This window comes from Cyphellophora europaea (genome assembly GCF_000365145.1).
Source record: "Cyphellophora europaea CBS 101466 unplaced genomic scaffold supercont1.15, whole genome shotgun sequence".
Lineage (NCBI taxonomy): Eukaryota > Fungi > Ascomycota > Eurotiomycetes > Chaetothyriales > Cyphellophoraceae > Cyphellophora > Cyphellophora europaea.
Genome location: NW_008481803.1, coordinates 99366 through 126414, shown reverse-complemented (window position 1 = coordinate 126414; position 27049 = coordinate 99366). Strand labels below are relative to the sequence as shown.

General features: G+C 48.2%; 5 protein-coding genes across 5 annotated transcripts; 2 read left to right on the top strand and 3 right to left on the bottom strand.

The window, feature by feature from the left end:
• Nucleotides 1–1556: 1556 nt before the first annotated feature.
• Nucleotides 1557–3834, bottom strand: HMPREF1541_10866 (uncharacterized protein; the record flags this gene model as incomplete). The annotated part of the gene is made up of 2 exons (XM_008715535.1): nt 1557–3412; nt 3462–3834. The coding sequence occupies 2 exons, from the start codon at nt 3832–3834 to the stop codon at nt 1557–1559; spliced, it is 2229 nt and encodes a 742-aa protein (XP_008713757.1).
• Nucleotides 3835–16038: 12204 nt separating this feature from the next.
• HMPREF1541_10865 (uncharacterized protein) lies at nt 16039–17617 on the bottom strand (the record flags this gene model as incomplete). Its single annotated transcript, XM_008715534.1, has 2 exons — nt 16039–16632; nt 16685–17617. The coding sequence occupies 2 exons, from the start codon at nt 17615–17617 to the stop codon at nt 16039–16041; spliced, it is 1527 nt and encodes a 508-aa protein (XP_008713756.1).
• Nucleotides 17618–18509: 892 nt separating this feature from the next.
• HMPREF1541_10864 (uncharacterized protein) lies at nt 18510–20427 on the top strand (the record flags this gene model as incomplete). The annotated part of the gene is made up of 7 exons (XM_008715533.1): nt 18510–18576; nt 18638–18852; nt 18901–19000; nt 19050–19139; nt 19194–19616; nt 19667–19933; nt 19994–20427. 7 exons carry the CDS (start codon nt 18510–18512, stop codon nt 20425–20427), a joined length of 1596 nt encoding a protein of 531 aa, XP_008713755.1.
• Nucleotides 20428–20871: 444 nt separating this feature from the next.
• HMPREF1541_10863 (uncharacterized protein) lies at nt 20872–22699 on the top strand (the record flags this gene model as incomplete). Its single annotated transcript, XM_008715532.1, has 5 exons — nt 20872–21368; nt 21418–21733; nt 21808–21865; nt 22006–22539; nt 22587–22699. 5 exons carry the CDS (start codon nt 20872–20874, stop codon nt 22697–22699), a joined length of 1518 nt encoding a protein of 505 aa, XP_008713754.1.
• Nucleotides 22700–25079: 2380 nt separating this feature from the next.
• HMPREF1541_10862 (uncharacterized protein) lies at nt 25080–26939 on the bottom strand (the record flags this gene model as incomplete). The annotated part of the gene is made up of 1 exon (XM_008715531.1): nt 25080–26939. One exon carries the CDS (start codon nt 26937–26939, stop codon nt 25080–25082), a length of 1860 nt encoding a protein of 619 aa, XP_008713753.1.
• Between the last annotated feature and the right edge of the window lie 110 nt (nt 26940–27049).

Genomic DNA, 27049 nt, shown 5'->3' with positions numbered 1-27049 from the left:
TTGATCCTCATTTCGGTCGCGGTTCGCAACCCTTGGGCGGAAAGTGACTTTCGGCGGGCTAACGCGCGGCCTCATCCGTTGCACGATATAGACATGGCATCGCTATCCTGGTGACTCCTCGTGCACGACACTGGCAGCGCTCGCCGAAACCAACCTGGAGCTCATACAAGGCTGGCAAGGTCGAAAAGCCGCCGGAGTTGTGCTGTTCGACTGGCTCAAGTTTGTCATCTGATGAAGGGGACTGGGGAGGGCGAAGGCGAGGGAAGAAAATGGCTGAACAGGTTGTCATCGTCATAAACCTCAGAAGTAGGGGCCCGGCTCATGGTATCTCGATTTGGGCGCGGAAGGGCGGACGAGCTGCTCTCGTAATCGACCCAGCTTTCATCGCTCTCGGTACCGGACAAATACGGATCGAACAGTATGGTCGAAGGCGATACGCCGTAGGCAGTGTAGTCGCCGACCATGTCCTGCTGCGGCGAGAGGGCTGCAGGATGAATAGCAGGAGCCCAGTGCTAGTGTCGCTTGTGGCCGCGCGGGGAGAACACCTCTCTCACGTCCAGGCTCGCGTTGTGCAGTATGATGGGTGCGGTGGCTATCCTTCAAGAGCAAGAAGTTACCCACTGGGCTAACGCTTTCATGCTTGAGGTAGAGTTGTGCGCGACATTTGGTGATCAGAACGCGCTTGCCATTGTTCACGATGTTCAATTGAATAGTAATGTTTCAGGCCAACACTGGGGCGAAAGACTTGGGGCCATGCTTACCCGCAAGGGGGACGGCAAATCAACTCAATCAACGACATTGACAGCCTGTTGTATCGTGCGTTGAGTCTAGTGTGAGACAGCACCAAAAGTCGCAGCGGGACGATAGTCCTGACTGTAAAACTTCAGACTATAGAAATTGAGGTTGAAAATTACCAAGCAAGAGGGGAGCCTCTCTAACCCTGAAAACACCATGAGAACTCGTGGGTGAACATGTCAGCCAATCATCCTGCTGCCATGTGTTTCAGATCGTGCGACCGTTGGCAGACCACCTTCTGTATACCTCGCAATACTGTGGGAGGCACTTGTTGCCACCCGTCTGATGAACCAATCACAATACAAACTTCCACCCACTGTTCCTTCACGTGATCTGTATCTCCCATCATTTTGCGAGGTGTTTGTAGAAATGGTCGACATCCGGTCGCATATCCTGAAACACAAACATCCTTGTCGATTTGTCAATGGAATCACCCATAGACTGTTGTGGTGTGTCGGGGTCAGAGAGGGCGCCCTCAAAGGCCAGCTTTTTCTACCGCAGACCTTGATACAGCGCCGAGTGATTATCATCTTCACTATTTTACTGGGCGGGATTGATGTGTTGTGAGATAATCATACAGTAAAATCATTCGCTCTGGCGACCTGACTGGATAACAAAATACTCAACCACAAGGCCACCATCGACGACGCTGTGGCGAATCTATGAACAAAGACCCCCAAATCCATCGATTTCATGCTAAGGACAATTCTACCTATACGGGGCAATTGTCACGATATAGTATACACGATAGTGACAGCGATCTACCTAGACGATACTGCAGGTCTCTTCAAGTGCGACTTGCGACGTTCTTGAATACGAGCATGCATTTCAGAAATGGCGTTCCTCCTTCGGACGAAAGCTTCAGAGGCCTCTGTAAGTTTCCGGCTCCTACCGCTTGGAGTTGTTGCCATATCGATATGTGTCTTCCTCGACTTCCTCGTACGCCGTGAGGAGTGAGTGGACCGATTCAAGAGGCGCACAACATCACCTGCCTGGGGCTCATCTGAGTCCTTGCTTGCGGAGAATTGCTTGCGGGTGGTGTGCTCGCCTCCTCGATCGTCGGACCTTTCAACGGAGCACAACAAAGGCACATTGTTCCAACCCTGCGGCCTGGCTGGGATGACGACTTCAATGGTCGTAGGTCTGGATTTGGCATTTCTGGACAGCTGCCCCGGCAAGCCCACCTGGCGTCGATATCGCTTTTCTTCGGACTCAGGCAATTGAGGCTTTCCGTGCAAAGATGATGACGACTCCGATGGCGATGAAGATGCAAGTCTGTCCGGTGTTGCTGGAGACGTAGCATGTACCGCCAAGGCAGCACCGGCCTCTCCGTGATCGCCATTACTATCACCTTCTTCCGTCAAGACCTGTTCTTCTCGACCTGGACGTGGCGATGCTGGTTCAGAAGATGAGTCATTGATTGATGGCGTGGAACTTTCTTCGGAGGCTGCGCAAGCTGAACTGCGCGAAGATGCCCTGCTACGGCTGAGCTGGGTGCGTCTCGCAGCGTAGCTTGCCTCATTGACCGCAGCACCGGTATGCTTGTTCTTGACTCTTCCAATTGCGCCTTTGGTCGTAGCATCCGGCGGAGGAATGAGATGGATATCAGACCGATGGGCGAGAAATTCGACCATTGACGAGAAGCCCAGCAGATGCGTGCAGCGCGGGTGGGCACACTTGTACTGTCCGGGTCGCAATCCATGGATATGCTCGTCCACGTGAGCTTTCCAAGCGGTGACGTTGAGAAACTGTTTCAACCCTTTGGGCCCTCCACCAGGCGTTCCATTCTTGCCTATGCAGTCCGGACACCATGCCGGCCGTAGAACTGTGCCGCGGAACATGGCCAAGCTACATTTGAGAGGCATATTCTGACTGTGCTGTCTGGTATGCTCTTGCCACGCATCCACATGATCGATCCACAAGAAACACAGAAAGCAGAAGTCAGAATAGCCACCAATATTCTCGGATCTGTGCTTGCGACAGTGGTAGACGTGGCGCCACCACTCCTGGTTCTCAATCTCGGCGCGAGTTGCGCCGCAAGTATCACAACGAGAGGGCGACTTATTGAGCTCGACGCAATACGTGTCGGAGTTCCGAGAGGAGTATATTGCCACCAAATCATTCATCAGCTGAATACCCTCGGCATCTCTCAAGGATCCCGTCTGAAAGAGGCTCTTAGCCAGTCGATCTCGCTCCGGCATCAAACGTCGAGCTTGTTGAAAGTTGGACTCGTAAGCACAGCCGTGCGATGTGCTTGCTTCTTTGATTCCATCTTGTCGGTCGGTGCGAAGCAGGGACTCTCGCTGCTGACGACGATCGCCATAGATCTTTTGGCGCGCCTGCCGATCAACCGTGCCAGTATCGTCCTGAGGTGCTAGTCTAGTGTCGACCATTTGATCTTGCAGCCGCAAGGGTACTTCTGGTCGAAACTGGTAGTCGCGACGAATGGAGAAGCCGCGGAAGAGTTCGTGCAACACGGGCAGTTGTCGATGCTCGAGTCCAAAATACGTTGCCTGTCCATCGACGGTGGAAATGGCATTCTGGTAGTAGCCACCGTATGTGTTGGCATTCCGATGATCCGCATGCCGCATCCGCTCGTTGATGGAATAGCCATGGCCTACAAACGTTAGTGACGGGCCTTCTCGCGACGGCATTTGCTGACTTACGATCCACTTGCAAGAGTGCCTCCCGGCGGATGGCGCCAGGTGTTGGCCGGTCGCGAAAACCCGTTCGCTGTCCGAGAAGTCCGAGAGCCTCAACGAGCGAGGTCGCTGGTTTGGTCTGACCGCTGGACGTTGCGCTGTATCGGGCGAAGACATGTCGGTCCAGCATATCCTCAGTGTATTCCAAGCAGAGGAAATTGCGCTCTGCAGGCTGGGTCACCGCACAGATGTCGGACCAGCTGTCAAAGTTGCGCAGCCCTTGTACAGCCAGGAGCCCCGCCATGTAGAATGCGATGGTGTTGCAGTAGAATGGCAAATTTACCAACTCATAGAGGAGGTGTTCTGGCCTGGGATCGTCAGCAATCTTGCCGTGCATGTACGGTCGAGAAGCACCAACTGTTGGCGAGGTAAGTTGGCGAGTCCTTTGGTGTGATTGCGACACAGGTCAATTACCAGCTGCGGCTGTGAACAGTCCTCCAACCAAACTTGGTGCAGAAGCGTATCCTAAACGGTCAGCACAGTGCACCTCGGCCATTCCAGGGGAGACCACTGACGCGGTATCGCAGGTTCATCACATATTCAGCCGATCGAGCCGACGTCCCGGTGTGCAACAGGATCATCAGATGCAGTCCGACCCAATATGCCTCGCAGCGAAAGTCATACCAGTCATTCTACCACAGCTGCCGAACACAGGCCAGGAAGTCTGTCAGGGTGAAGTTACGCGTGGGCCGACGCGCGGTGCGGAGGTTCAACCAGTTGTTGTCTCCTCCATAACTCAACTATGCCACGGTCAACGACTCATTCGCTAGGCGGGGGACGTCCGATACTGACCGTCTCGATGGTGTTCTGAATGCTCTTGGAGAAGACGTCTCCCGTACGCCGATGCCACGCCGACATGAAGCTCTTCCAGCAGGTGTACATGGAGTCCTGCGTGATACGCGGGATCTTACCCGTATCTGAGGAACAAGCGGGCAAGCGCCCTTTCCTTCCATCCGCGTACCACTTCAGGAACGTCTTCAGCGTTGTCACGTCTAGTGGCGAGGCGTTGCCGTCAAATTCCGACGCGAACCTGGCACACTGGTCAGTGGGCAACTCGGCCAGGCGCTGGTCTCACCACGGACAGATCCCATTCCTGCAACATGCGATCGTACGCTGCACTGGTCAATGGCCGGACGGGCTTCTGGACGAGGTCTGCGGTGGCAGTTGCAGCCCAGATGTGGAAGTTGCGCTCCTCGCGCAGGCGAGCTTGCCGTGCTCGCCGCCTGGCCACCGTCGTCTCTTTCATCTTGACCTCGTGATCTGGAGACTGAACGAGTCCAGTTGCTGAAAGGTCGAAAAAAGCACACGGCAAAATGGGAAAGGTAAGTGTCCAGACTGGAGCAGTGACTGAGAGTATTCTTGGCAGACGCACGCTCGACCAAGCCTAGAAGTATCTGAGGCACCCACAAGGACCCCTGTACACGGTCTGCGGCTGCCATGCAATCACGTCGATTGAGAGATGGCAACCGTGGCCACCGCAGAGTCCGATTCACCACGGCCCCCGTATGGTCACAGGGACTCAGCAGCTGAGCCGGGCACGATGACCACGATCGGTAGTTCCGACCCTCTCCTCGCAATCGCCTGATGGCCCTCCACGACGCCTGAAGACTTTGTCCGCCATGGTTTGACCTGGCAGATCCAGTACTGCGTGACGTTGAGCGAACCGACCATGCTATTCGCAGGAATCCATCGAAGTCGTCGGGTTTCGAGGCACACCTGGCTTGACAGGCCGCTGACACAGTAGTCTGTGGCACGCTCACTGCACAGAACATGTGTGGTCGACAGTAGGTCATGTACCGTACTTTCTTTATGGGCCACTGCTTCATGCTGTCAGCGAGTGAGCCGCAGGAACCCGGCGTTCCTACAGTGCAGAAATGGCCCATAATGGCCACCGCAGCATGATGTCGGACCTTCCCATTTTCGTGGTCTCACTGTAGGGACCCCTCCGCTTCTGTGGTGTTGGCTAAGGACCAGTCCAAATGGGTGGTCTTGATGTCGACTCCTGCCGTTTTCGTGGTCTTACCGCATCGGGACCGGCCACGCCACATCTTCATCAGGCATGAGCATCGACACAGCCATTTCAGGGGTCCCGAACCCTCGCGCCACGGTGGCTGGGTGGTGACCGGGTGGGCGACGGTGGGCGCACAGGGTGCTCCGGGTGTGCCGGGGGTGGGCTAGAGCGGCGCGAGGGTGCGCCCAAGGTGGCGGCCAAGGCTGAAGAATCTGCGCTGTAGTACCTTTACAAAGGGAACCTTTAAGGCTAATTAGGCCCCTATTTATTGTCCGTGACTATAATTCAGAAATTCAAGTGTTCTCTTTTTCTAGTTGATTACTAGATTGTGCTATACTAGCTATTCTATTCCTAATATTATATCATATTTTATATTAATAATATCCAGTGTAATATTTTCTTTATATCCTTGAATTTGAAGTTAGATGTCCTGTAGTTCTCTTTTAACCTATCCTTAGTCTTATTTTATTAGGTTACTATTAGCTATATCTAATTAATAAGGTTATTCTTTATTATACTAGTGGTTTTTTAGTTAGTAGGCCGCCCTTATACCCATATAATTAATATTAGCTCTACTATTAACTATTATCCTTATATAGTTTCCTTAGATATATCTAGTTAAAACTAAATGTTAGTTAGTATTTCTACTAAGTGTATAAAGCTGAGGCTTTATTAGAGGAGAGGTTTGCCTTAACAGCCTCCCCTTCTCTTATTTTTTAGTAGGTAAATGTGCTGATATTCCTGGAACATGTAATCTTTATCTCTATAGAGCCCTCCTTCCTAGAGTATCCCCCTTGCCTAACAGTAGGAGATAGCTAGGTGAGGCACTATAGGGTCAATAGTGTAGTAATGTTTATATAGCTCTATAAAGTCTCTGTAATCTATATTAGCACACAAGAACTTCCTACTCTATATTGTCTTATCAGGTCTTTTATCTTTTACCTTAACCTCCTTGCTTGGTTACTCTAATCTAAGCTATAGTTTTTCAAAATGTTCCTTCTAGGATATAGATATGTTTATCTCCTTAGACACTCTGTCTTCCCTGTGCTTAATATGTATATATAGGTTATCCTTGTTTTTACACTATTTATCCTTATATATTTTCAAGTGAAATACCCTAACATCCCTCTTTAGGCTTGCTTTTAATGTGTATGTAATATATATGTGCTAGGTATCAATTAAATAATCTCCTATACACCTCTTCTTTTCCTATTAATTAGTGACAAGCCTAACTAATCCTGGTGTAATATAAGTGACTATCTATAGTTTAGCTTTAGAGGCTTGGTCTTTATTTAGGGCTTTAGGGAGCTCACTATTATATGTCTAGTCTTCCCAATCTAATTTATTACTTAACTCTTCCTTACTTATTATTTCTTTATCTTAGAAGTATAGTAATATAGTTAGTTGTTGTTTAGCTATTATATATAGGCTTATTAACCCTTGTTCCTCTAGGGAGTATATTAACTGTCCTATTACATTATATATATAAATAGTTAGATATTTAGGACACTTATAGTCAGGGCACACCCTTATTACTATAGGTTATTATGTCTCTATCCTTCCTCCTGTTAGAAAATAGGTAGGGTATTTTTCCCTACCTTATCCTATAGTTAATCCCTACTGTTTAGTAGCTACTATAATATAGAAAGGTCCTGTATTAAGGATCACTAAGGGAGAGTCCCTCTCTTTAGGTTACTTTCCTTTAGGTACCTTTTAGCTTATTATAGAAAGATTGTGTATGGTTTCCTTATCCTCTATATATATATTATAGGGATCCTGCGCACCTTCTTTAGACTCTCCCTATTAGAGGTCTCTTACCTAGTTAGCCAGGTCTTAGTATTAATATTTATTCTTAGTTCCCCTAGGGTACTACCTTAACTCTTTCTTCTCGCTCCTATAAGCCAAGTATTGGTTATACTAATAGGTTATCTATAATTTTCTGGTATAGTAGTTATATTTCTCTGCTAGTTGAATAGCTTTCTTCTAGAAATGGCTGAGTCTCTTAGGTATATCCGCTTCTTTTTCTGGTTTAGCCTTCTCCTTTTCTAGAGGTTGTGTGTAAGAGGCCTCTCTCTCTCTCAGGATCTTAATAAAGCTCTTGTCTTTAGAGGATATATACGCCTATATAAACTCCTTCTTGTACTATTCCTAGTAGGCCTTAGTTCCTACTAATAGTTATTTTAATCCCTCCTGTGCTTGTACCTCTTCTGATTTAGAGAGGTTACCTGCTTTTTTAGTAGTGCTTACACTAGTGTTAGCCTTTTTTCCTAGTATACTGGCTGTTTATTTACTTATTATATACAGTTGTTAGGTTAGGGTCCTATAGTCTTTCACCTGATGTCTGGATTTTCTATAACTGAAGTATAGGTTGTCTTATCTATGTTTCTCCTGTTTATCTCTACCCAGGATCCTACTGTTACTGTGGCCTCTAGGTTGTAAGGACTGTCTAGCTTGTATTATAGAAAGATCTATTAGGTCCCCTTAATTATAAGTACAATTCTTCCTTCCTCTATATCTACTAAATAGAACCTTTCTAGGATATTACTGTTCTATCTGGAGCTTGTAGAGTTAGTTATCTACCTTAATAGCCTTGTCTATCACTTTAATCAAAGTTATAGGTAGTGACACAGCTATTTTAGCTTTAACCTCTATCTTCAATCCCTGGTAGAACATATCCTGTAAAGCTTTATCTTTATCCTAGTCTAGGTGTAAGGCTACTTACTGGAATATAGAATAGTAGATAGATATAGATCTAGTTTACCTAAGCTAATATATCTCTCTAGCAGTAGTTCTTTCTTTATTAGCTGTACTGAAGATTACCTTTATTTCTCTCTTAAATTCCTTAAAAGAGTTAATAAGCCTCTTGGTCTTTTCTTTAGCCCTATTTATATTCTTATAGTGGTTGTTAAGAAAGGGTTTAAACCAGGTAAAAGCTGCTCCTTTAAGATAGGCTGTAGTATAGATAACCTTCAGTTAGTTGCTGGTAAACTATCCTTGGTTAAGGTTAAAGGCTATATAGAGTTGGATCAAGTAAGCTTAGAGCTGAGAGCGTTACCTGGTAAAGGGTTCCACCCTGGCCTTAAGCTTACTATCTCCTTCTGACTAGACTAAGGTACTAAGACTAGGAGTAGCCTTAGTAGTACTATCTCTCTTTCCTAAGATAGATCTAGATAGGGATAGGGATTAAATACTAGATATAATTAATACTATCCATTACAGGGTAGTCAAAGTGTTATAAACTACTCTAAATATTAGGTCCAAACTGGGTTTAGTAGCTAGGTAAATAGTATCAGGGTTAAGGCTAGGCTAAAGTAAATATAGGAACTAATAGTAGTAGTTATACTACTAGTGTATAGAGTAAATTAACATATAAAGTTAACTACAAAAGTCCTATCTAGTGTCAGGACAGGTTGTCCCTCTATATAGTGCTGTGTAGCTTGTCTTGCTCCGTGTGATCTGTTGCTTTAATAACAGGAGTACCCTAGATCATAGAGTGTGTCATGTGACTCACTAACTGTCCTTTTGCCCCTATAGTATGGCTTTCCGTGGGGTCCAGTCCTCCTCTGGGTAACCTTCCCCTTGGGCCCTAGTGTCCCTGCGGCCGCTAGCCTTGGTCATGTTGCGGACGTGATTCGTAACAATTACATACTTACCTTAGCCTAGAGATAAGAGAGATAAAACTCCTAGCCTCCTTAGGACCAAGGAAATAACTATAAAAAGTTAGTAGTAGGATTTTAAACCTAGTGGTAAAACCACTCTATCTCCCTTATTAAGAGATTATAAGTGGTTTCTACCACTAGGGGAGGGAAGGGGGGAGGAGAAGGAGAGGAGGAAGGAGAAGACTACTATACAGCTTCCTCCCCTTCTACTATTACTGTATCTTTATTAGAGAAGCCCTTAAAGATAGAGCCTTCTAACTCTATCTTATTAGACTCCTCCTTAATAATAGGTAAGGGGGAAGGGGGGTCTAGAGTATCCTAAATCTTGTTATTATCTATAGACTTAGGGCTAGGAGTATTAGCAGGGGGTATAGAGGGGAAACAAGACTTAAAGGCTGCCTTATTAAGTATAGGAATAGAGAAGGGGTGGATATCTATAGAATGTAGCTCCTTACTTCTTGCTACTACCCTTATAAGATAGCCTACTTTATACTTAATAGTACTATCTAGCTTATAAGCTCAGGATAACAACTAGGCCTAAGAGTCTATAGATAGACTATTAATTCTACTATAGGCCTTATTCACCTTATAAATAAGGGTAAATAATAGGCTAGTAGAGACTTAAAGATTTGTTAGGATCTAAATTCTATTATTCCTATCTTTCTAGGTACCATATAAATTATATAAGGATCGGAGGAGAGTGAAGGGAAGCAGGATATATACAATTTAATAATCCTGTTTACTGTGGTATTAATAGTAGTAATATTTAAGTAACCCCTAGGGATTATAGGGGCTCTTAAGGAATGACCTCAAGTCTAACCAACTGTAGACTATTAGTAACACTTAAGGTCCTGGAAGGAACACTTACACTATGCTGATACACTTGTAATAAGGTAAAGTGGCCCCTAAAGGAGCGGGGCCTACACAATCTCTATATATTAGAATACCTGCTAAGGTCAGCGCAATTCGCAATAAAAAGAATGGGGAGTAGAACTTATCTTGATGTTGTGAATAAAGAGAAGAAAGAGAGAAGAATTAGAATTCGCAAGTGAAAAGAAAAAAAAAACATACAAACCAGGAGGGTATATAGCAATGCGTCCAATATAGTAACACAACTTATGTGGCCGCGAGGGTTATGCAGTAATACCAGCAGCCTTACAACTAACCTATAAGAATGGCCTATAGTAATAAGAACAATAACTCTACTACTGTATCCCGCAACTATTATTCCTTATATAACCTATATAAGAGCTACAAGAATTAGAAAACAAGACAAGAGATAGACACTGGACTGATCAAGTTAATTAGCCTTTAGAGGGAGGGTAGTTGTCATGATTACTGAGGCTAGACAAGGTAATAAGGCGCCACGGCCCTCTATTGCCAAGGACTCTAAGGTCTTAGGGGTCAAGACACTTGGCAAACAATCTCCTTGTTACGGATCACGTCCGCAACCTGACTAAGGCCGGTGGCCGTAGGGACGCTAGTGCCCAAGAGGAAGGTTACCCGGAGGAGGACTGGACCCTATAGAAAGCCATACCCTAGGGACAAAGGACAGTTGGTGAGTCACGTGACACACTCTGTGATCTGGGGTACTCCCATTATCAGAGCAACAGATCACACAGAGCAAGACAAGCTATACAGCACTATATAGAGGGATAACCTGTCCCAACACTAGATAGGACTCTTGTAGTCAACTTTATATATTGATTCACTCTATACATTAGTAGTACAACTGCTACTATCAGTTCCTACATTTACTTTAGCCTAGCCTTGACCCTGATACTATTCCCCTAGCTGCTAAACCCAGTTTGGACCCGACGTTCAGAGCGGTTCATAACACTTTAACTACCCTGCAATAGATAGTATCAATCATGTCTAGCGTTTAATCCCCATCCCCATCCGGATCTATCTTGGGAAAGAGAGGTAATACTACTAAGGCTACTTCTAGCCTCAGTACCTTAGTCCAGTCAGAAGGAGATAGTAAGCTCAAGGCCAGAGTAGAACCCTTTACTGGGCAACGCTCTCAGCTCTGAGCTTACTTGATCTAACTTTATATGGCCTTTGACCTTAACTAAGGATAGTTTACCAGCAACTGACTGAAAGTTATCTACACTACAGCCTATCTTAAAGGAGCAGCTTTTGCCTAGTTTAAACCCTTTCTCAGCGACCACTATGAGAACACAAACAGGGCTAAAGAAAAGACTAAGAGGCTCATTAATTCTTTTAAGGAGTTTAAAAGAGAAATGAAGGTGATCTTCAGTACAGCAAATAAAGAAAGGACTGCTACTAGAGAAATACATCAGCTCAGGCAAACTAGATCTATATCTGCCTACTATTCTATATTCCAGCAAGTGGCCTTATACCTAGACTGGGATAAAGATGAAGCTTTATGGGATATGTTCTACTAGGGATTAAAGATAGAGGTTAAAGCTAAAATAGCTGTACCGCTACCCACAACTCTGATTAAAGTGGTAGACAAGGCCATTAAGGTGGACAACCAACTCTACAAGCTCAGGATAGAACAGTGACACCCTGGAAAGGTTCTATTCAGCGGATATAGGGGAAGGAAGAATCGTGCTTACAATTGAGGGGACCTAATAGATCTCTCTGTAATATAAGCTGGACAATCCTCATGACCTAGAGGCCGCGGTAACAGAAGGATCCTGGGTAGAGACAAATGGGAGAAATGTAGACAAGACAACCTGTGCTTTAGTTGTGGAAAATCCGGACATCAGGTGAAAGACTGTGGGACCCTAACCTAACGACTGTATATAATAAGCAAACAAACAGCTGGTACACCAGGAAAAAAGGCTGACACTGGTGTGAGCACTACTAAAAAAGTGGGTAACCTCTCTGAATCAGAAGAGGTACAAGCACAGGAGGGATTGAAACAACCATTAGTAGGAACTAAGGCCTACTAGGAATGGTATAAGAAGGAGTTTACATGGGCGCATATATCCTCTGAAGACAAGAGCTTCGTTAAGATCCTGAGAGAGGGAGAGGCCTCTTACACACAACCTCCAGAAGAGGAGAAGGCCAAGCCAGAAGAAGAAGCGGATACACCTGAAAGACTTAGCCTACAACTGTGTATTGACTTCAGGAAGCTCAACAATATCACCTGAAAGAACCAGTACCCACTTCCGCGCATAGATGAACTACAGGACAGACTTCTAGGTGCCAAATAGTTTACAGCAATTGATATTAGGGACACCTATTATTAAATTAGAATAAAAGAGGGTAAAGAATGGAAGACAGTGTTCAAAACACAGTGAGGACTCTATAAGTACCAGGTCATGCTGTTCAGATTAACCAACACACCCGCCTCTTTCTAAGAGCTAATTAACAACACCTTACAAGAATACCTAGATGTTTTTGTCCTGGTCTACTTGAATGACGTCTTGGTATTCTCTTAAACTTATAACAAACATGTGGAGCAAGTTTGAAAGGTGCTTAAGAAACTACGACAGAAACACCTCCCGGTGAAACTTAGCAAATACGAATTTCACAAGCACAAAATAGCTTTCCTCGGCTACCTTGTCTCAGAGAAAGGATTAGCTCTAGATCCTATGAAAATACAATCTATTGAGGAATGGCCCAGGCCACAGAATATTAAGGAAGTACAGTCATTTGTGGGACTTACTAACTACTACCGCAAGTTTATCTTGGGGTATTCTCACACAACAACCCCTTTAACAAACCTCACAAAGAAAGATCAACGCTTTGACTGGACAGAAGAATACGAGCAAGCCTTCAAGGCTATCAAGGAGAAAATAACTAAAGCTCTAATACTCGCTATCTTTGACCTAGAGAAGGAAGCTATACTTGAAATAGACACCTTAGACTACGCGGTTAGCGTATGCCTTACCCAAAAAGGGGAGGATAGAAAAATCAGGCTAGTAGCCTATTGGTCCAGAAAGATAACTGGACCCGAGTTAAATTATAATATCCACAATAAGGAACTATTGGCAATAGTGGAAGCTTTAAAGGAGTAGAGAGTATACCTAGAAGGGACCAGTTAACCTGTTCAGATCTTTACTGACCATAAAAACCTTCTATATTAGACCACAACAAAGGAACTCAACTGAAGGCAAGTTAGGTGGGTGGAAATACTTGCAGTATACAACTTTAAAATCACGTACGTTAAAGGAACGGAGAACAGACATGCTGATACCTTAAGTAGACAACCCGACTATATAGAAGGAACTAGACCTGTGCTAGCCTTAATACTAAGGTAAGAAGGAGATAGCCTAGTATATAGAAAACCTCAAACATTGGCAGCCATAGAAATACAACTAAATGAACAACAACACTAGGAGGTTATATGTAATAGGTATAATATTAAAACAGCAGGGCACCTAGGTGTTAACAAAACAATTAAACTTATAACTTGAGACTTCACCTGGCCCAGCCTAAGGAAGGATGTAGAAACCTACGTCAAGAACTGCAACTTGTGCGCACAAACCAAACACAGTCGACACAAACCCTATGGGTTACTACAATCCCCAGAATTACTAGACAACATATAGACCTCAATTGTGATAGACTTTATCATAGATCTGCTAAAATCCGCACATCCCCTCATAGGAGTGGAATACAACAGCATCCTGGTAATAGTCAAAAGACTGACAAAGTGGGTATACTTTGTACTATTCTTAAAAACAGTAACAGCAACAGACTTTGCTCACATTTTTATAGAAACAGTCTTCACACAGCACAGAATGCTAAAGGAAATTATATCAGACAGAGACAAACTCTTCACATCGCAATTTTGGCAATCATTAACAGACCAGTTAGGAACAAAACACAAGCTGTCAATAGCATTTTACCCACAGACTGACAGACAAATGGAAAGAACAAACCAAGTCCTTAAACAATATCTACAGTGCTATTTAGACTATAAACAAACAAAGTGGGTCAAATTATTACCAACAGCACAGTTTGTATACAACAATTCAGTAGGAGCAACAGGGATCTCTCCTTATTATATAAACTACAGAAAACACCCAAGACTTTATAACCACGAACTAGGTATAAAGCTAGTGGCAGAAAAAGCAAAAATATCAGTAACACACTTATAAACAATATATCAACTACTTAGAGACAACTTACAGGAGATTCAAGATAAAACAACAAAATATGCAAATAAAAAGAGAACTGGAGGACTAGTCTTCTCAGAGGGGGAGATGGTTTACCTTCTATAAAAAAACATAAAAACATAGCGACCAAGCTCTAAACTGGATTACACTAAACTCAGACTATTTAGGGTTATCAGAAGAACAGGAAATGTCAACTATTAACTTAGACTTCCAAAAGAAATGAGGATACACAACATGTTTCACATGTCACTACTGGAAAAAGCACCGCAAAACATCAAGACTCTAGGACCAATATATGTTCACAAGGAAACACAGGAACTATATTACAAGATTAATTATATTATAGGAACCCAACTCATCGACAGGAAGCCACACTATCTAATTCACTAGAAAGGATATAAGTATATAGAAAACACATGGGAACCAGAGGAGAATCTTACGCGGGAGGCTTTAAGGGACTATCGCCAGGACCTGAAACAGCGACAACTAGGTCTGGTAGTTGAGGTTCCTTAACACCAGCCAAAATCCAACTAGACAGCTCTGAACTAAGGTCAAAATCCAGAGAGGACATCACAGCTAGCGGCTCAGGGTCGCCGGTGAAAGTGTCGAGCTCCTCAAGGGCTCGGGCTTCCTCCTCAATCATTTTTTCTTGGCAGTTGTGGATTTTGTCCAGTTTCTTGTCAAGGGAGTTGTGCTCCTTTTAAAGGGAGAGCAATTCCCAGGCAAGACTGGTGAGACAGGAACGTGCTTTAACCTTCTTACAGAGAAGGTCGGTCTTCTAGTTTTCCAGTGCATTGAACTTGGCATTAGAAAAGGTGCCCCCACAAGCGACGTTCTTTCGCAAGCAGCATAAGCAACACAAAGCACCCTTTCAAACGATACAGTGGGACCCAGAAGAAACACACTAAGGGCAGGGAGCCATTGCGGGGAAACCAGTTTGGTCGATCTTGTCGGCAAGACATTTTCAGTGATCAGTAGAGCTAAGCTTAGCAGTACAGACTAGAGGCATGTTCAGCTATAAACAAGGATTTCATATAGAACAGAAGGGACTCACTTACTTATAGGTGTTAAGGACGACTAAGGCTCAGGAGGGGGAAAGTGTTACAGATCACATCCGTAACCTAACTAAGGCCGGTAGCTGTAGGGACACTAGTGCCCAAGAGGAAGGTTACCCAGAGGAGGACTGGACCCCACAGAAAGCTATACCCTAGGGACAAAGGACGGTTGGTGAGTCACGTGACACACTCTGTGATCTGGGGTGCTCCCGTTATCAGAGCAATAGATCACACAGAGTAAGACAAGCTATACAGCACTATATAGAGGGACGACCTGTCCCGACACTAGATAGGACTCTCGTAGTCAACTTCGTATATTGATTCGCTCTATACATTAGTAGTACAACTGCTACTATCAGTTCCTACATTTACTTTGGCCTAGCCTTGACCCTGATACTATTCCCCCAGCTGCTAAACCCAGTTTGGACCCGACGTTCGGAGCGGTTCATAACACTCCTATACGCCTCGTGTGGAAGATCATGTTGATTCTGGACTTGCTCCTGCAAGTACTGAACCGTTGTACATAGAGAAACACAGTTGACACCTATTCGTCCTGAGGCTCCTCTCACACTATCCCGAGTGACTCTTACACTCCCTAAGTCTATCATTACGGATAATGATAGGAATGAGGCGTCTGCCCCAACCATTCTTCGCTCCATGTACCACCTTAACACTCCCCAATACCCTCCATTAGACCAGTCACCAGACTTCTGGCAAGGACTATTCCTCGCGCCGTGCAACACGGATGAGACAGTCTCCTGGATTTGCCACGTGGCGGTCTAAGGCCGGTAGTTCGAAATCTTTGTCCAGGAAGCTGAAGTCGTATCTGCGTATCAGCGTGGGAACTATCACAAGCATTTCCAAATAAGCAAGATTGCGTCCGAGGCATGCTCGAGGTCCCTGAGAGAATGGCATCACATATCGTTTGAGGTTGTCGTCATCAGCTGCGAGCCATCTCTGGGGCCAAAAATTGTCCGGATCTGGGAAGAGCTCTGGGTTGTGATGTAAGGACCACGTCGGCACTGACACCGTGACACCGGCTTTGATGGTGTGGCCAGCGATAACTGTCTCTTCTACTGTCTTTCTTGGCAGACCAAGGGACAAGGGTGGCCGCATCCGTAGACCTTCTTCAATACAAGCCTTGAGGTACGGAAGGTCCTTTACCTGCTCATAATCGGGAATCAGGACATCAGGGGCCAGTTCGCTATCCAGTTCATGCCTCAGCTTCTTCATAACCTCTTCATGCTTGATGAGAAGATAGAGTATATTGGTCATTGCTGTCGCCGTAGTATCTGATCCAGCATTGAGAATGACCTGGGAACACGTTCATTAGCAGACGACCAGTCTTTGCTCGAGTATGACTTACATTACTCTCAGTGACGAGTTCTTCGAAAGGTAGCTTATGTTCTTTGCCAGTCCGGTCCGTTAGATAGTGGCCAAACAGATCTTTGTAGGCTAACGTCGGTCCCCTTGCGAGTCGTGCCCGCAGCTTTTTGATGCACATATCGATAAATGCAGTACCATGTTGTTGAGGCTTGGTCCACCAGAGTAGCCTGCGGCTCGTGGGGAGATACTCAGGCCAAAGACCAAGGATGGACTCTAGCACTGACACTTCATGAAACGGCTCAATGGCCTGAGTTGCATAATTGCATTTCCCGTCTCGAGACTGTGCCGGTGCCCAATCGTGGCCGTGTCGCACAAAATCCATAGATTCGCCGTACCCAGCCACACCTATGATATCGAACGTGAGGAGGTTCATCCAGACTCGCAAGTTCAGCGCTGGCCGTTTGACTGATTTAGGCTGCTCGTCGAGGACGCAAAGAAACTCTTGGATGACCTTTCTGATGTCTGCCTGCATCTGCACAACATTAGACATTGCGAAGCCGGCAGAGATCATCTTCCTTTTTCTCGAATGCTCCTCCTTGCTGCGAGTGCCCACGATGTTCTCTTCTCCACCAGCAGACCGAAAGATCTCATAGAAATCCCCTTTGTGCATTTTAGATCCATGGCCGTAAATCTGTGCTGCTGCTTGCGGAATGTTGAATGATAGATGGTCGGGTTGAATCCTGATCACCGGCCCAAGCTCGAGATGAGCTTTATGCACAATTTGATATCGGCGAAGGCGGTACACTTGATAGGCATTCCAAAGATTCGTGACACCTGCCAGGCCGCGGCCAGGTGCTGGATATTCTCGGAGACCAAGGGGGTCTTGGAAGTATACAACAAGAGGGTGAATCAATACCCTGAAAATCGTAGCGGCGACGAGCGCAGCTCCCAGTACAGCCGTTGGTACCGTCATATCGCAGCAGTAATAGTTGTATTTCGTTCCTCCTTGCTAGAGCTCATGCAATACTCGGATAGAGCTCGATTTGTTCTTACTACCTTTTGGTAGGGACCCCCTATCAAAAGTGGCAGTCCTGCGGCTGCGATGGATCTTGCCCATATCACTCCCTGCAGGTCTGGTATTCTTAGCAACATCACTGAGCAACTATTAAAATACAAGGTGGCACGCTAGCGCTCCGCATTGCGCTCTGGGGTCAAGTCAAGCGCTCAAGACAACAGCGTGCGCCTTTCATGCCCCCGGTATCCTTACAATGGTGTCGGGTAGATGCCGACGTCCTTGGCAGAACAAGCGACACACTTGTATGCTACGCGACAATTACACGACAGCTACGCGACGATTAAGCGACGATTAAGCGACACTGATCGCCCTCACCAACCTACGAAGTCCATCGGGCTGTCGTTTCCCCACGGGGTCTGTTTACGGCTTGGCTTCGACTATCTTACCCCCGTAAGTTCTCCAGGCCGTTTCATAGAGTTTTATCCCGCCACTGACACAAGGTGGTGTCGGCTCCCAAGTGAGCTCGGCGTACTCCATCGGATGTTGCTCCTGCAAGCTCGAGGAGAAATCTGGCTTCACCAAAACCACGTGTGCATGGCGAGCCGCTAACTCAACTCTGGACTTGCTGATCATCATATATGTATTCGCCATCCTCTTGATCCTGTTACTGAGGCTAGACAACGAATTACTGCTTGTTTTCATGCTGAGAGCTCCCCAGCTCTTTTCTAAGTATGGCAACAATGACCAATGAAACTGGTGTAATGTATCAGGCTCGAGTCAAACCAGGTGAGAAGGTCTCACACTGTGGGAAGACTGCGGCTCATTGTCTTCGGCAGGGCTACTCGGCATGATGAAGAATCCCTATGTTCTCATGTGCTGCTTGACCGCAGCCATTGGTGGATTTTCTTTCGGATATGGTAAGTCTCAGTGGCTCTGGTGGACGTGTGCACCTCATTTCCTGGAGTTAACAATAGACAGACCAGGGTGTCGTCTCAGTCATCTTAGTTATGCCAGCCTTTCTCACCCGATTCACAGAGATTGATGAGAGCGTGACGTCAAATGCCGGCTTCTGGAAGGGCCTCGCTACATCCATGCTCGAATTAGGCGGCGTTCTAGGTGCCCTCACCAACTCATGGGTGGCGGACAAGTTCTCCCGCCGCCGCGCAATGCAAGTCGGTGTGGCTATCTTCGTGGTAAATACAGTCCGGAGTCAACTCTGATCTTGCTGACACAACTGACAGATCGGTGCCGTCATCCAGACCGCGGCTCCCAACTATGCTGCACTGACTGTAGGTCGTTTCATAGGTGGCTTCGGTGTGGGAATGCTTGCCATGGTAGCTCGTGAGTCATGCAAACAAGTGCGCGCACCCCAAGCTTACAAATGCTTCAGCTGTTTACATGGGCGAAATCAGCCCTGCTGAAATACGTGGGAGTCTCCTCGTGCTGGAAGAATGGTTCATCGTTGTTGGCGCCATCACAGGTAACTGGCTTGCTCCTGACTTTACATTTCCACACCCTGATCAAATATCACAAGCTTTCTGGATCACCTATGGCACACGTTATATCGACTCCGAATGGTCTTTTCGTCTCCCTTTCCTCCTACAGATCGGGCCGGCACTCTATCTTGCCGTTGCCGCGATATGGATGCCGTTCTCGCCACGTTGGCTCTGCCAGAAGGGTCGGGACGAACAAGCTCTAGCTGTTCTCGGTAAGCTGCGTGGACTTCCAATTAGCGATCCAATGGTTCAGACCGAGTTGCTCGATATTCAGGTCGAGGCTCAATTTCAGCGCAATATCATGGCCTCGCGACACCAAGTTTCCAAGGACCGTAGCCAGGAGATACCTATCCATAAAGACCTCGCGGGATTTCTTGATTTGTTTAAGAAGGGGGCACGAAAGCGAACAGCGGCAGGTGTTGCGCTAGTGTTCTTCCAGCAGTTCGTTGGCATCAACGCCCGTAAGTTTCCTATTCTTGTCTTGGTCTCGGAAGCTGAGTTCACTGAACAGTAATCTATTACGCTCCTACGATATTCTCGAGCATCGGACTGAGCTATGAGCGTTCGCTCCTCATGTCTGGTATCATGAACATCATTCAGCTCGTTGGTGTCACCGCAAGTATCCCGCTCATGGATCGAGTGGGCCGCCGACCGCTACTCATGTTTGGAGCGATTGGCATGCTAGCATCACAGCTATGTCTGTCCATCGAGGTCGGGCTGTATTCAGACTCCTGGCCGGCGCACGCAGCTCAAGGCTGGGTCGGGGTGGCGTTTATCTGTAAGTTATAGGACTCGGAAGAAAGCTATCTTCTGGCTTGGACTAACATTCCTGTCCTAGGGTGGTATATGATCGCCTTTGGAATCTCCTGGGGACCTATACCCTGGTCGCAGCCGGCAGAAATCTTCCCTTCGTCGCTCCGTTCAAAAGGCACCGCCTTCTCCCAAGCATGCCAATGGTTCTTCAATTTTGTTATTGGACTTGTGACCCCGCCGATGATACAGAACATCGGCTACGGCACTTACGTCTTCTTTGCTGTGTTCTGTGTCCTCAGCTTCCTGTGGGCACTGTTTCTAGCACCAGAGACGAAGCAGCGATCTTTGGAGGAGATGGACGCCGTATTCAACGACCATACAGGGGAAGAGGACGAACGACATAAGACGCAGATTCGCCAGTCATTACAATCAAGTAGGCTCAAAGCAGAAGCCAGTGGGGTGGACCGCAGTTCTGACATGAAACCTGAATGGAGCCACTCCGCCGTGGACTCAGTATAGATGGCAGGGGGGGCGGGGCTTTTCTGGCATAAAGCTACGAGGCCTCGAACGCTGCTTCGTAGTCAAATGCTGGCAATGTTGGTCCGTGTCAATGGGAGAAAACAACAGCCGGAGAGCAATCGGACGCATCACGAAAATGCCCCCTGTTATGTGATTCGATTATGGCCTTTCGAAAGGTCTCGAACATGTATTTGATGCGGGGTGAAACTCAAAATGCACTTCCTCCTCTGAGTCCATGCTGATAATGCTGTCACTTGCGGACTGACTAGAATCTGCGACATCGGTCGTGTACGTCATCGACAGTCCCTGACCTTCCGCTGTAACGACTATGAAGGCGTAAAATACTTATCTGAGATGGCTCAATCACAAGATGCCATCTGCTCCCGAAAATACTTGCCGCGTAACAGATGATACAAAGCGTCCGCCGCATACATCAAGTTCAACATGGCCACTCTTAAGACTGTGAAAGCTGGCGACAAGGAGATCTCGATTCCGACTGGACTCTTCATCGGCAACGAATGGGTTGAATCGGTTGCAAAAACCACGTTTTCTATTGAAAATCCCGCTACCGGCAAGGAGATTATTCAAGTCCAGGAAGGCCGCGCAGAAGATGTTGACCTTGCAGTGAAGAAAGCTCGTGAGACCTTCAATTCAGCTCAGTACAGGGAAATGAATCCGATGGAGCGCGGCGCCATGTTGAACAAGCTCGCCGACCTCATGGAAGAGCACAAGGACAATCTCATCGCCATCGAGATGTTGGACACCGGCAAGACTTACAAACAAGCTTCTGCTCTGGATATCCCCGCCTCCATCGGCACACTCAGATACTACGCTGGTTGGGCCGACAAAATCCTCGGCACGAGCTCGTTCAACATTCCGAAAACCTTTGCATATACCAAGCGAGAACCCGTTGGAGTGTGTGGCCAGATTATACCTTGGAAGTAAGTCTGGTTCATGTGTGGGTTGAGACCCGTACACTCACCTTCACAGCTTTCCTCTTCTCATGTTCACTTGGAAGATCGCACCCGCTTTCGCCTGTGGCAACACTGTGGTGATCAAGTCTGCAGAGGCTACACCTTTAAATGCTCTGTACATGTGTAACTTGATCAAGGAAGCAGGATTTCCTGCCGGAGCCATCAACCTGATCTCTGGTTATGGCAAGAACGCCGGTGCTGCCATCGCAAGTCATATGGGCATCGACAAGGTTGCCTTCACTGGGTCGACGGTCACCGGACGATCTATTCTTAAGGCTGCTGCAAGCTCGAACCTCAAGAAGGTCACACTTGAGCTAGGCGGCAAGAGTCCTGTACGTGTTCTCGATGCACCGTGGCCGACAAGCTCGCCGCCCCAGGAGTCGAAATACCGTTAACGCTTTCGCAGAATATCGTATTTCCGGACGCCGACATCAAACGAGCTGTCGAGTGGTCCGTTTGGGGCAGTAAGTTGGATAGACCCTGTTAACCCGGCATTGGCGAATTGCATTTGTCGGGTCCGCTCTACACCACTGTTCTTCTTTGCATCCGACCTTTCCCTTGTTATCGGGTACCGTTACTGATTGATGCTCTCCTACTGGATTAGTCAACATGAATTATGGTCAGACCTGCCATGCTGGGACGCGTATCTACGTGCATGAGGACGTGTACGACGAGTTCCTTGCCGCCTACACAGCGCGCCTGAAGAAGATGCGTGTCGGCGACAACTTTGACAAGAACAATGACCAGGGTCCGCAAAACTCAAAGATGCAGTACGACAAAATCCTAGGGTATATCGAGTCTGGCAAGAGTGAAGGTGCGACTGTTCACCTGGGGGGAAATGCTATCAAGGGCGAGAGTTCTGGTTACTTCATCGAGCCTACTATCTTCACTGATGTCACAGCCAATATGAAGATCATGAGAGAAGAGATTTTTGGGCCCGTGGTAGCAATTGCCAAGTTCGAGGACGAAGACGAGGTCGTCAAGATGGCGAATGATACGACGTATGGCCTGGCAGCTGGGATTCATACCAAGGACTACGAGCGGGCAATCCGGGTGACCAGCGCGTTACAGGCAGGCACGACGTGGGTCAATATGTATAATTTTGTCCACTGGTCGGTGCCCTTTGGAGGCTACAAAGGTGAGGCACATCATTATGGTGGCACTGCGCTGCTAACCCCATGCTAGAGTCAGGCGTTGGCCGAGAATGTGGTGAGGCGGCGCTGGAGAATTACACCGAAACCAAGGCGGTCTATTTCAACATGGGAATGCGAGCACCGGATGCGCTTGATGACGAATAGGAGGAATGCGAAAGCGCGTAGCGGACTTCGGAACCAGGTAGCTGTACCAACAACATAATGTTCGTAGTACATGTATGGCCCTTTGCAGCACCAGCCTAACCGGTGTGTACGGCGGTGTGAGGCCACCAAAAACGCGGTGCCTCTGTGCCTGAAAGATGTTGAACTTTGTTCGCCGCGCCAAACTCAGCCGGCCGTCCTTATTCTGCCGAAAAAGTAAGCTGCTGAAGTTCTTCTGCGGTGTGACCCTGCTGCACGAATCAGCTGTTGGCGGGTCCCTGACCTGCAACGTTGGGCTGCACAATCGTCCAATCGGGCAGACATCAGCTCACCACAAGATTCGAAGAATCCTCGCCTCGGCTTCCTAACGGCCTTCCAGAAACTGCCTGTTCAGCCGAAAGTCCCGCTGGGTTGCCGGGACCTGTCAGGGTCTCGGACTCCGCTCATATATTGCACATGCTGACTGCCACGTAGGCCCGGCATTTTCTGAGCTCGCCGACGCCTACACTGAACACCTCACTAGCGCTCAATATCTCCAACGCTTTTACACTGAAAGCAGAGCAGCATGGCCTCGATAATCGATTTGTGGTCTCATAACATTGGGTTCGACCTTAGGAGAAAATCTTCCCGGAGGCAGCCTCACCGCCCAAACACAACCACTATGCAACCGGCTCTGGATACCTCGTCAGGAATTCTAGCCATCAGGTATTCAGGCTCAGACGACTCCTCGGCCGTGAGCACTCCAAACAGTGAAGGTAGCGAGGGAAGCTTCACTGAGATCAGTGTCGATGGCGGCGTCGAAGCTACCGTTGTCCGACCGATGCTCCCGAAACGACATGCTAGCCACCGCATGACACGGTCTGTCGAGGAGGAGCGTCCGACCACCCCGGTTGCACCTGCAGATACCCAAGGCCGGCCTCCGATCCCACCCAAATCGCCATATAGAGCTTCGCAAGTCATGGTAAGGCTCCAGAATGAGCTCGCGGAGATGCCCGAGGACGAAGACGACACGCCCGACCAGACCGCCTTGCGACTGTCGTGATTTGTCGCGGACGCCTCTATCGTCTGTCGTACTCCCGAGAGGCATCATTCTCTCGTCGAAGCGGGAGCTCGAAATGTAAAGCCAGCTTCAGTCAACCTACCTATGTGGGAAGTGTAATTTGCATATCTACCGCCATATCGGGACCGCCATCTCTTATGCAGGAAGCTACATCCTCCCCGGGCACTTCTCTACCTATGCTGCTTCTCTCTGCGTGGCATGAGTTGAACCAGTCGAAATCAGAGCTTCGCACCCCCACTATGGGAGGCACAGTCTGCATGATCGGCTTGATTGGTGGCGTTGTTGAGAGATGCGCCTACCGGGGTGCTTATCATGCCATTGTGCTGAAGCAATTGAGACATCAACCATTAAGGTGTTGCCCAGATTCAGTCATCCTCTCTGTTTGGAAGAGAACTGCTCGGCAACGGGTCTCATGTCTGCCCTATATCGCCAGCAGTCCGATGCCTCAGCGACTGAACAGCTACGCCGCCATCTGCGGCCAAAGAGAAGACAATGTCCCCTCCGACGTTCACAACGCAGGCTACCGATGCGCCACATGCGCTAGATTATTGGTGTCTGGCACTGGAACTTAGGGACAAACTCCATCCGCAACTCGATACCAAGATGCAATCGAAGTCGGGCATCGCCACATTCCCTCAAGGATTCAATACCTAATTGGAATCGAGTTCACAGCTGTCGGCGAGTCGTCAGCTACGTTGGCATGCAATGCCACACTCCTGCACTCACTGGACAATCTCACGACGTATCTGAAGGAAAAGCGCTTTCGCTGGTAGTGTCCTACTTCGAGCGACTCCTCAGCTGTCCTATGTATCGGCGAGAGCACCGTCTTCTCCCCCCCCGGTGTCACACCTGCGCGCTTGCGAAGATTGTGACGACCGAGACGACCTGGGCTGTCATTACGACCAATGGAGCAGAACTTTGAATGACTGGCGGTTGAGGGGGGCCAGAGGGGAAATCATGCGCTGTCGCTGGAAAACCCCCCGCGGGTGCGATGTATTGGCGCTTTGTCTTGACTGCGGACGAGTGATGAGGCTATAAGCTAGTTGAGCTCCATAGGTCCTTCCACGTTCACGCCCCAATAGCAAAGGCCAAGGCCGTTGGTACAGTAGCTCCATCGATTGCCCCCATCTAGCTAGCTAGTTTGGATCTGGCAGTGGCCGAAATCGACAGTGTGTAGATGGTAAACCTTCCCGAGATGCCACTTTTGGGCCTTTGTATTATTTGTACATTCTATGAGTCTAATAAGAGTCTTATGTTCATACATTCGTGCAGGTACCCCGCCGTGGCAGTCAATCTTCAATCCTTCAAGCCGATCCTCAAGACTTAGGACTTGACGATGCCCCTAATGCTCGTGTTGGTGTTCACACGATCAATGTCGAACGGGTTCGCATCATACTCGGCAGCTTCGGCAAGCGAGCGTGTGCGGACCAGCGATAGCGAGCCGGAACGTCGCCGATCCATGGTCGCGGGCCTGATAGGCTCGAAACGTGGTGCATTCGTCTCGGTGGGCGCATCGGAGCCGGCGCTCGCAGATGTCTGGGATTGCTGACGTTGCGCAAAGTCTCGCTTCTCCACGTCATGGACGTCGGAACCATCATCGGTGATGTCCTTGTCGGCGCCGACAGCAGCCTTTTGTCGCAGCTCTGCCATGGCACGCTCAGCCTGTGCGGAATAGGTGCAGCGCTTGCGGATGGCGGCGCCGTACTTGTAGAGAATGAACGGGGCCGGAAGGCAAGCCAGGGCCAAGAATGCCGGCACTGAACTTGCCCAGTGAATGCCCAAGTCCCGGTACATGTAGCTGGTGAACATCGGAAACGCGGCGCCAAAAGCAGATCGCAGCAGCGAGTTGGCCGCTAGCACAGAGGCAGCGAAGATCGTGTAAGCGTCGATTAGGTAATTAGTGATGGCCAAGAAGATCAAGACAAGGCCAAATCCGAAGAATCCGCCCGCGATGACTGGACTGATCCAGTGAATGTCCGGAGAGTTCGTCCAGGCAAACCAGAACATGCCCACTGGAACTGCGATGGCACCAACCATAGCGACAACGAGACGTTCCTCGGGTGGTGCTATACCACCGTGCCGCTTAGCAGCGCGCTCATAAAGAGGGGCAGTAACGCCAATGAAGATGGTGGCCACAATCATGCCAACGGCAACGCCAAGGAAAGGCAAGGCTCCGATACCTTCAGACCATCCGCGAGTTTGTTGGAACACAATGGGGAAGGCGCCGAAGAGGAGATATAGTGTGCCGTACACGATAGCAATGTAAATGCTAAGGACGAACACTATTGGTTCGAGGAAGAGCAGAACCCATGGGCGAATCAAGGAGGTCTTGATGATGGTGGCCACGGCGATCGTGCCATTGTCGATCTCGATCTTTGTCTTGTAGACCTTTCCTGTTCGCGCTGATAATCCGGCAGCACGCTTCCGGAGCAGAACAACCGCGTAGGTCTCTGGGACGAGCAGCGCTCCCAAAACCAGGAGCACGCCAGAGAATATCGTCGCCACTGCCATGACCCAGCGCCAGCCTACATTTTCACCGGTAAAGCCACCGATGATCGGACTCAAACATGGCCCCATGGATGGTGCTAGTGAGAAGATAGCCATTGCGAGACCTCGCTCGGAAACATTGAAAATGTCGGCGATGACACCACCAGCATTGGTGAGCGGTGAAGAACCGAAAGCGCCGGCAAAGAAGCGCAGGACCAGCAGCTGCCCAATATTCTGGGCCGCGATGCAGCCCGCATTGAAAGCGGTGAATCCAGTGAAGCTGATGAGGAAGATGATTTGGCGACCGTAGAGCTCGGAAAGCGGTGCCCAGAGAAGCGGTCCAACTGCAAAACCCAAGACATATAACGACAGACCGGCAGTAAGGAGATCGGTGCTGGTCGTGAGATCCGCACGGAGCTCGCGGATGGTGCCACTGTATACGCTTGATGTGAATGCCATGGCCAAGCACTCGAACGCGGCGATAGTGGTAACAATCCATTTGAAGCCTTTGCTCCAGGTCATAGGGTTGCCGGCATCGTTGGGTGTCCATGTAACAACGTAAGGATCCTCCTTCGTGCCTGACCCGTCATATTGGTGAGTCTCGACCTCGCGGGTAATTCTTTGCTGATCGAAAACAAGACGGAAGAGCGACATCGACCGTTTAGCCGACGAAATCTCCTGCTTCTCGGCGGACATTTTGTCGAGGTCGAGTCAGCGGGAAACGATAGATCACGAGGTTTGCTAGGCGAGGCGAGAAGGATCAGAACACCCATCCCTCTCAAGCAGGGCAGGCGCGGGATATTTCA